A 10,203-nucleotide genomic window follows, 5' to 3' on the forward strand; every position below is an offset into this window, starting at 1 on the left:
AGAGGATTGCCTGAGCCCAGGAGTTTGAGACCAGTCTGGGCAACTTGGTGAGACCTCGTCTCTACAATAAATCACAAAAACTAGCCGGGCACGCCTGGCTAGTGCACGCCTGTAGTTCAGCTACTTGGAAGGCTAAGGCAGAAGGATTTCCTAAGACCACAGATCTAAGCTGCGGTGGCCATGAGTGTGCCACTGCACTCCTGCCTAATGGACATGAGTGAGACTCCAACTCAAAACAAAAACGACAAAACTTTTTTTAGGAGACAAGATCTTGTTCTGTCTCCTAGGCTGGAGTGCAGTAATGTGATCATAGCTTACTTTGCTACCTTGAACTCCTGGGCTCAAGCATTCCTCCCACCTCAGCCTCCCAAGTCGCTGGGCCTACAAATATTCACCACCATGCCTGACTAATTATCTTTTATTTAACATTTTTTTTGGTAGGAACCAGGTCTTGCTCTTTTGTCCAGGCTGGTCTCAAACTTCTGGCTTCAAGCAATCCTGCCTCAGTCTTCTAAAGCACTAGAATTACAAGTGCGAGCCACTGCGTCCAGCCAGTTTGTGAATTTATCTTAAAACCATTACAGAAAATATACACACCTTTCACCTTGCTCTTCCAATTCCTCACTTCCTGAATCCAGAGACAACAAAGTGAGAGTCCAACTCAAAAAAAAAATTGCCTTTATATAGGCAAGAATCTATTTTTGAACTCTGTCCTGTTACATTGATGTATTTATTTTCTTGTCACAATAGCAAAACCATTTTAACTAATATATGACATATTTTGATAGCTGATAAGGAAGTTCTCTATCACTGTTGTTCTTTGGAAAATCTTTGAGGAAGTCTTTGTGAATAATTAGTATTTGATTTGGTTCTTTAAAAATTGACAGAATTTTCTCTTTTTTTTGAGTCAGAGTCTCACTCTGTCACCCAGGCTGGAGTGCAGTGGCACTCTCACAGCTACCGCTGCCTCGACCTGCTGGGCTCAGGTGATCCTTCTGCCTCAGCCTTCCAAGTGGCAGGAACTACTGGCGCATGCTACCACATCCAGCTAAATTTATTTTATTTTAAAGATGAGGTCACACCAAGTTGCCCAGTCTGGTCTCCAACCCCTGGACTCAGGCAATCCTCTCTCCTCAGCCTCCCAAAGTGCTGGGATTATAGGTGTGAGCCACCGCGCCCAGTTCAGAATTTTCAATAAGTAGAAATGAAAAATAAGGCACAGGTGGGAGACTAGAAATTTTGTTGTGTGTTCTGTACATCACAGATCATTTGAGTCTAGGTTGTTTTGGGCCATGAGTGCACTCTCAGGAGTTTAGTCCTTATTTGGCAGATGGTAGCAGAAAGTGATGTGTTTCAAGTGAGCCTGAGGAATATGAATCTTGTGTCAGTGTGAATAATGATTCAGATATGTATTAATAGGAGTCTGAACTAGTGAAGAAGAAGGAATGGTTCATATGAGAGACTTTTTGAGGGGGCAATCAATAAGAATTGATGGTTGATTGAAAAAGGGAGTTGAGAAGCCCGGCTCGGTGGCTCAGCCTGTAATCCCGCATCTTTGGGAGGCTGAGGTGAGTGGATTGCCTGAGCCCAAGGGTTCGAGACCCACCTGGGCAACGAGACCTCATCTCTACAGTAAATCAAAAAATCAGCTGGGCGTGGTAGTGCATGCCTGTAATTCCGGCTACTTGGAAGGCTGAGGTGGAAGGATCGCTGGAGCCCAGCAGGTTGAGGCTGCAGTGGCCGGGAGCGGCCACTGCACTCCACTCTGGGTGACAGAGTGAGACTCCAACTCAAAAAAAAAGAAAAAGGGAGTTGAGGAAGTGAACCCAAGAATTGAAACTGACTCTGAGGTTTTGCAAATGATTGACTTGAGGATATGATAGAACTTGAGTTGTGAGAAGAGGCTGCTTGTTTGTAGGGATTGTGATGTCTTGGGTTGGACCTTTTTTTTGTTTTTGAGTTGGTGTCTCACTCTGTCACCCAAGCTAGAGTGCAGTGGCACACTCATGGCCACCGCAGCCTTGTCCTGCTGGACTCAGATGATTCTTCCGCCTTAGCCTTCCAACCAGCTGGAACTGGAACGTGCCACCATGCCCGACTAATTTTGGTTTATTGTAGAGACAAGGTCTCGCCAAATTGCCCAGGCTGGTCTCGAACCCTGGGCACAGGCAGTCCTCTCACCTCGGCTTCCCAAAGTTCTGGGATTACAGGTGTGAGCCACTGTGCCCGGCTGTGCCTATTTAATTTTAAGTGGTGATAAACATCCAATTGGAAATGTCTAATAGGTAGTTAGAATTGTGGAAGTAGAGCTAAGGAAATATAGATCTGGGAGAACCAAAGTCTCTGAGGAAGGTGGAACTTAGAATACAGTTGCTTTTTCGAGACCAGCCCGGGCAACTTGGCAAGACTTGTCTCTACAATAAATCAAAAATTAGCTGAACATGGTAGTGCGTTCCTGTAGTTCCAGCTACTTGGAAGGCTGAGACAGAAGGATCGCTGGAGCCCAGCAGGTTGACACTGGGATGGCCATGAGTGTGCCATGGCATTCCAGCCTGGCGACGGAGTGAGACTCCAACTTAAAAAAAAAAAAAAAGAATACAGGTGCCTTTACATATCCAATGTGGATTAAAAAATTTTGAAAAAGATCCTCCAAAATAACAATACAGCAATAAAAATAATACAAATAAAAATACAGCACAATGACTATTTGCATTGTATTAGATATTGTAAGTAATCTGGAGATGAATCTCAAAGTATGCAGGGAGATGTGCTTAGGTAATATACAAATACTATATGCCATTTTATATCAGAGACCTAAGCAGTTTAGTATTTGTAGGGGTTCCTGAAACCAACCATCTGTAGATACTGAGGAATGATTGTATAGATGGAAGAATTGGCCTAGAATAGAAGGAGAAATGGCTATCTGATATATCTGGTATTGACATACAAAGTTTTATTGAATATTACAGTTTTAAGACTTTGTAGTAATCTAGCCCATTTCCTCATATTATATATGGGGGAACACGTAGTTAAATGGGCAAAGCGTTGCCTTAAGTTTGCATAAACAATTATGTGATAATCTCTGGAGTGTAACTGAGTCTTCTTAACTCCTGGGCTACCATTTGTACCACCTCATACTACTGCTGCTCCTATTCATTTCTATATGTATTTAGTTGTCTGGTTTTGTTTTTTAAAAAGTTGGGATTGACCTGGCGCAGTGGTTCAGCCTGTAATCCTAGCACTTTGGGAGGCCAAGGCAAGAGGATTGCCTGAGCCTGGGGGGGAGGTTCAGGACCACTTGGGCAACTTGGTGAGACCTGGTCTCTACAATAAATCACAAAAAGTAGCCGGGTGTGGTGATGAGCATCTGTAGTTCCAGCTACTTGGAAGGCTGAGGTGGAAGGTTCACCTAAGCCCAGCAGGTCGAGGCTGCGGTATCCGTGAGTGTGCCACTGTACTCCAGCCTGGGTGGCAAGAGTGAGAATACAGCTCAAAAATAATAATAATAAATAGTAAAATAATAAAAATACAAAGATGGTATCTTGCTGTGATGCCTAGGCTGGCATGGAACTTCTGGGCTCAAGCGATCCTCCCACCTCAGCCTCCTAAGTAGTGGGAATATGGGTGCATAAACACCCAGTGGGTTTTTTTTGTTTTTTTTTTGAGTTGGAGTCTCACTCTGTTGCCCAGACTGGAGTGCAGTGGCTGCTCCCGGCCACCGCAGCCTTGACCTGCTGGGCTCCAGCGATCCTTCTGCCTCACCCTTCCAAGTAGCTGGAACTACAGGCACGCACTACCATGCCCGGCTGATTTTTTGATTTATTGTAGAGATGAGGTCTCGCCAAGTTACTCAGGCGGGTCTTGAACCCGCAGGCTCAGGCAATCCATTCACCTCAGCCTCCCAAAGCGCGGGATTACAGGCTGAGCCACCGAGCCTGGTTATCTCAGTCATATCTTATGGGAAGGAAGGTTCTTAAAGAATGAGAAGCTCTTGTGTCACATATCAGCTTCTCCTACTACCTTTGGAGTAGTTGATTGAAATATCAACCATAAGCTTTTCCCTGTGAGAGGCAGAGGGATGGAGGATTACATACAGAATTAGAGTACTCCTATAGTTAGTAATTACTAACTATATAAAAAAATTCCTTCTAGAATAGACTAATAACAGTATTGGCTGTCATTATCCCATGCTTCTTTTTTACCTAAATCTATGCTTAGTACTTTAATTTTGCCTCTTAATTTTTACAAGAACCTCTTGAAGGTAGGTAGTATTAAGATCCAAACTGTGTAAATGAGTAAATAAAGCTCAGTGAAAATAAGAGTTCAAGGAAACAAAGTAAATGGCAGAACCAGGAATCAGACTCAAGTATTAAAATATGTCTGACTCCAAGTTTATGATTTTTTTTAAGTTAGAGTCTCACTCTGCCACCCGGACTGGAGTTCAGTTGCATTGGTATGATCACGGCTCACCACACCTCAACCTCCTAGGCTAAGGAGATCTCCCTTCTTCAGCCTCCCAAGTAACTGGGACTATAAGCATGTGCCACTATGCCTGGCATATTTAAAAATTTTTTGTAGATATGACGTCTCGCTACGTTGCCCAGGCTAGTCTTGAACTCCTGGGCTCAAGCAATTTTCCTTCTTCAGCCTCTCAAAGTGCTGGGATTATGGGCATGAGCCACTTTGCTTGGCTGAGTTCATGATCTTAACTACTCTAGCATACAGACTTTCTCTACATGCAAAGGAGATATGGCTATTGAAAGAAGGCCTAACAGTGGCATCTAAGGTAAAATCTTGCTCTCTAGATCAAAATTCACAGGTATTCCCACTGTATGTAAGTTCAGTGATGAATAGTAATTTAGGACTGGGATCTTACTTTGTAATTCCTATATTGTTTGGTTACTTACAATAAGGTTGTTGAATGTTGAAACATAATACTTTTTTCCTTTAAGGTTTCTTATACTAACTTAATGATAGATTCTGAAGTATAGTTTTCTTTTCAGAAAAACCATGCCAGATGGATCATCTGGATCGAATCCTACTGTCTGGCATCTATAATGTACGCAAGGGAAAGACCCAGCTGCATAAGTGGGCTGAACGCCTAGTTGTTCTCTGTGGTACCTGCCTTATCGTTTCCTCAGTGAAGGATTGTCAGACTGGAAAGATGCACATTTTACCTCTGGTTGGGGGAAAGGTAAGAATCACAAAGATGAATTGTTCTTCATTTGACCATCTTAATTAAGAAAATATCATATATGTTTTTCATAGCTTTTTTCATATCTTTTCGAAGAAACCAGTATGAGCATTATTGAAGATTATACCAGAGACTCTCTGGGAGTTTCAGAGGCTATCCATACCCCCAGTACTGTTGTAGAACTATGTGTTAAAAATACTCCTGCCTCCACTGCTAGGCTCTAGAGGCTGTTGCTGACAACGCCAAGAGTAAACAGAGCATGCTACCACTAGAAAGCTCCCTTTGGAGATAAAAAGTAGCTGTCAGCATCCATCACCAAATAGATTCTTTCTGGTTTCTCTTTTTTCCCCATTATATTAAAATTCAGAGTCTGGGGTGGTTCACAAGATTCAATCCAGCAGCCAAGGAAGCATGCCATTTCTTGTGGATGTCCTAGAGAATTCTCCAACCCAGGAAAGGAGTTCATTTGCTAGTTAGTCAAGCGAAATGATAATGACCACAAATAGATATGTTGGTATTTATAGGAAGCTATACATAATTTCATTTCTTCTATTTTGAATCTTGAATGTCATAAACCAATCTGAATTGAAGGGAACTTCCAAACAAAATGACTCTGTGAATTCATACTTTGGATTAGACAAATACACAGCAATAGAGATAGAATACATACATTAAAAAGATAAATAAGCCAGGTATGATGGCTTGTGCCTATAATCCCAGCTACTCTGGAGACTCAGGTTGGAGGGTCACTTGAGACCAGGAGTTTGAGACTAGCCTGGACAAGATCCCATCTCTACAAAAATTAAAACAAAATGAAAATTAGCTAGGTTGAATGACAGGTATCTGTAATCCCAGCTGCTTGAGAGGCTGAGGTGGAAGGATCCATTGAGGCCAGGAGTTCAAAGCTGCATTGAGTTATGATTATGCCGTTGTACTTCCTCCCGAGTGACAGAGCAAGACCTTATCTCTTTAAAAAAATAAAATGAAATAGATAAATATAAAGAAACATAGCTGGACTTAACAATGTAGAATAGAAATATAAAATGATTAGGTCTGAATCTGTGGGTCTGCCGGGTTCTAGGTCTGAAAGAATGTGGCAGTCCAGGAGTTCAGCTCCTTATAAGTAGTTGGCCCTAAAAGTTCTCTGCTAATGATTAGGTTAGGCTTATTGCTTGAAGCCAGGGGTTGAGTTATTGTCTTTGACTCTGAGAAAAAGCTAAACTGTTAACCACTGACTGGAAACAAGGCTTGCTTCTAGTGGTGGTCCTAAAGAGCCTAAAGTTATGTGGCCTGTGACCAGGAAATGAATCAAGTCCCCACTGTTTGATGAATGAATGTGTGTAACTCAGTCTCAACCATGGGGCAGGAACCCACCTTTGCCAGTGTGAAACCTGGTTCTGGTGTTGGGCTCTGAGGATCAAAGTGAAGAAAGTAACTAAAATTGCTTGAGAGGGAGGAGGTGAATGAGGACAGAGTTGGGTATTGGCGGAGAGGAAGCTGGAGATAAGGGGAGATGGAAAAGATGAACCTTCCACTCAAATGAGCCTGAAAACCAAATTCTAAAAAAATACCTAGAAGTTTAATGTTAGGGAAGGTATCCACATACTCAGTCAGAACACAGACTCAGTTCAGACTTAAATGGAAATAAATGAACATCCTGAAAATACTTGAAAATAAATGTGTTTAGAATTTTCCAAGAGAGAATGGAAGAACCAGAAATAAAAGAAATTCTGAGATAAGACTATGTGGCTATGAAAGAGTCAATTAGAATATTAGAAATAAAAATACAGTTACTAAAATTTAAAACTCAAATGGATAGACTCTAGATCAGACGAAGATAGAATTGATGAATAGTAAAGTAATTTTGTGTATTCTCTCTTTATTTTACTATTAGAATAGAATTTTGTTCAAGGTAGCAATATGCCTAAAATAAAAGTCTGTATCTTCCAACTGGGTGCAGTGACTCATTCCTGTAATCTCAGCACTTTGGGAGGCTGTGGCAGGAGGGTCACTTGGGACCAGACATTCGAGCCCAACCTGGGCAACATAGCAGAACCCATCTATACAAAAAAAAAGCAAAGCATGGTGGCATGTGTCCTAGCTAGTTATGGGTCTGAGGCAGAAGGATCCCTAGGAGTTCAAAGTAACAGTGAACTATGATTGTGCCACTGTACTCCAGCTTGGGTGGCAGAGCAAAGCCCTGTCTCTAAAAACAAAACAACACAAAAAACCATTATCTTCCAAGCTGGGGGTTTGAGATACTAAACAGAAGTTTCCAGGTAGGACTTTTGGAAAAGTCCTTTAAAATGTGATAGACTTGGATGACTACTTTTCTTTCCTTTATGGAACACAGATTCTTAGTATTGGGGGTGGAGCAATCACATGGTGGCTATGAACTGGCAAGCAGATACTGAGTGTGGCCTTTTAGAAAGAAAGAGCCTGGGCTTATAGAGCAGCTGTACCAGACCTAGACTGACTCCTCTATTTTTTAAAGCCACTGTTTTAGCTGAATGTAGTTAACTGATGCATGAAGAATTTCACAGATAAAAAATATTAAAGAATCCTTGAGAAAGACTTTGGTGTACATCTAAGGGGAGTTTCCAGAAGAAGAGAAGGGAAAAGCAGTGTCTGGGAAAAAAAAAAAAGACTAAATATTTTCTAGAAATGAAGACTAACATGAATTTTCAGATTAAAAGTATACTGAATATTGAGTAGTACAAATAAGAATAAATCTACATTAGACACACTGCAGAACATAAAGTATAAGGAGGAAATCATAAAAGGTTTCGTTGAGAAAAAGATGACCCACAAAGGAATGACAGACTGATGCCATCTTATTGTCATCAAAAACAGGTGCTACATGGTTGTAGTCCCGGCTACCCAGGAGGCTAAGGTGTGAGAACTGCTTAAGACCAGGAGATCAAGGTTGCAGTAAGCAGAATCATGCCGCTTGCTGTACTCCAGCCTGAGTAAAAGAGCAAGAGCCTTTCTCTTAAAAAAAACAAAACAAACAAACAAAAAAAACAGGCCTGGCACGGTGGCTCAAGCCTGTAATCCCAGCACTTTGGGAGGCCGCGGCGAGAGGATTGCCTGAGCTCAGGAATTCGAGACCAGCCTGGGCAACTTGGCAAGACCTCGTCTCTATAATAAATCACAAAAACTAGCCAGGCATTATGGCATGTGTCTGTAGTTTCAGCAATTTGGAAGGCTGAGGTGGAAGGATTGCCTAAACCCAGCAGGTTGAGGCTGCAGTGGCTGTGAGCATGCCACTTACACTCCAGCCTGGGTGACAGAGTAAGACTCTGACTCCTTTTTTTTTTTTTTTGGGTTGGAATCTCTCTCAGTTTTTTTTTGAGTTGGAATCTCTCTCTCCTGGCCACCGCAACCTCAACCTGCTGGGCTCCGGCGATCCTTCCACCTCAGCCTTCCAAGTAGCTGGAACTATAGGCGCGTTAGGAACTATAGGAACTATACGAACCTATAGGAACTATAGGCCTGCTAATTTTTTGGATTTATTGTAGAGATGAGGTCTGGCCAAGTTGCCCAGGCGAGTCTCAAACCCGCGGGCTCAGGCAATTCATTCATCCTGGCCTCCCAAAGCGTGGGATTACAGGCTGAGCCACCAAGCCCAGCCAAGACTCTGACTCTTAAAAAAAAAGTTCGTGAGTGGATTGCCTGAGCCCGTGGGTTCAAGACCCACCTGGGCAACTTGGTGATACCTCATCTCTACAATAAATCAAAAATTAGCCAGGCTTGGTAGTGCGCACCTGTAGTTCCAGCTACTTGGAAGGCTGAGACAGAAGGATCACCGGAGCCCAGCAGGTCGAGGCTGTAGTGGCCGGGAGCGGCCACTGCACTCCAGTCTGGGTGACAGAGTGAGACTCCAACTAAAAAAAAAAAAAGTTCTACTGTAGTTTAAGTTTAAGGAATATTAAGACAAATCTAAAACTTTAACTCAATGAAATAAATGATAGAAGAGTATACACTTGTCAAATATCAACCAAAAGAAAATCAGTGTGGTTATTTTACTATCATAGAAAACATTTATATGAAAGTTTATATGCAACAAAGTACTGAATATGTAAGGAAGTGTTTGCAACTAAGTAATAAAAAGACAAATAACCTATTAAAAAACTAGGCAAAAGATTTGAAGAGACCCTTTATCAAAGAAGATATCCAGGCGACAAATAAACACACGAAAAGAGCCTCAACATCATTAATCATTAGTGAAATGCAAATGAAAATCACAGTGAAATACTACACACCACTAGAATGTCTAAAATTGAAAGACTGATGAAGGCTGGGCTCGGTGGCTCAGCCTGTAATCCCAACACTTTGGGAGGCCGAGGTGAGTGGATTGCCTGAGCCCACAGGTTCGAGACCAGCCTGGACAACTTGGCAAGACCTTGTCTCTACAATAAAATAAAAAACAGCCGGGCATGCTAGTGCCCATCTATAGTTCTGGCTGTTCGGAAGGCTGAGGCAGAAAGATTGCCGGAGACCAGAAGGTCATCGATGGGGTGACCGGGAGCATGCCACTGCACTCCAGCCTGGGTGAGACTCCTCCTCAAAAAGAAAACAAAAATGATGAATACCAAACTTGCCAGAGATGTGGAAGAACATTTATAAATCTTTGGTGGGAATGAAGTTACTTTGGAAAATAGTTTATTCATTTCTTGTAAAATTACACATATACTTTTCAGATGACCCAGCAATTCCTCTTCTGGTTTTTTACCAAAAGAAGTGAACATATGTCCTTACAAAGACTTGTAAGTGAATGTTTATAGCAGCTTTATTCATAATAGCTGAAAACTAGAAAAAACCCCAAAATGCTCATTGACTGGTGAATTTATAAATTGATGTGGTATATCCATGCCATAGAATACTGCTAAACAATAAAAAGGAATGAATGGCCGGGCTTGGTGGCTCAGCCTGTAATCCTGTGCCTTTGGATTGCCTAAGCCCGCGGGTTCGAGACCCGCCTGGGCAGCGAGACTTCATCTCTACAA

The 10,203-nt window shown here is 42.1% G+C and overlaps 1 protein-coding gene across 2 annotated transcripts in view; it reads left to right on the plus strand.

Annotated features, from left to right (window-relative positions):
- Positions 1-10,203, plus strand: part of PHLPP2 (PH domain and leucine rich repeat protein phosphatase 2) — an 80,353-nt gene that overhangs the window by 29,381 nt on the left and 40,769 nt on the right. For both annotated transcript variants that reach the window (XM_008069569.2, XM_008069570.2), the window contains exon 3: positions 5,004-5,194. In XM_008069569.2, the coding sequence (XP_008067760.1) occupies positions 5,004-5,194 (191 nt within the window). The remainder of the gene's footprint in view (positions 1-5,003; positions 5,195-10,203) is intronic.

The sequence above is a fragment of the Carlito syrichta genome, unplaced genomic scaffold, assembly GCF_000164805.1.
Source record: "Carlito syrichta isolate Samal-C Ts95f unplaced genomic scaffold, Tarsius_syrichta-2.0.1 Scaffold312120, whole genome shotgun sequence".
In the NCBI taxonomy this organism is placed as follows: domain Eukaryota; kingdom Metazoa; phylum Chordata; class Mammalia; order Primates; family Tarsiidae; genus Carlito; species Carlito syrichta.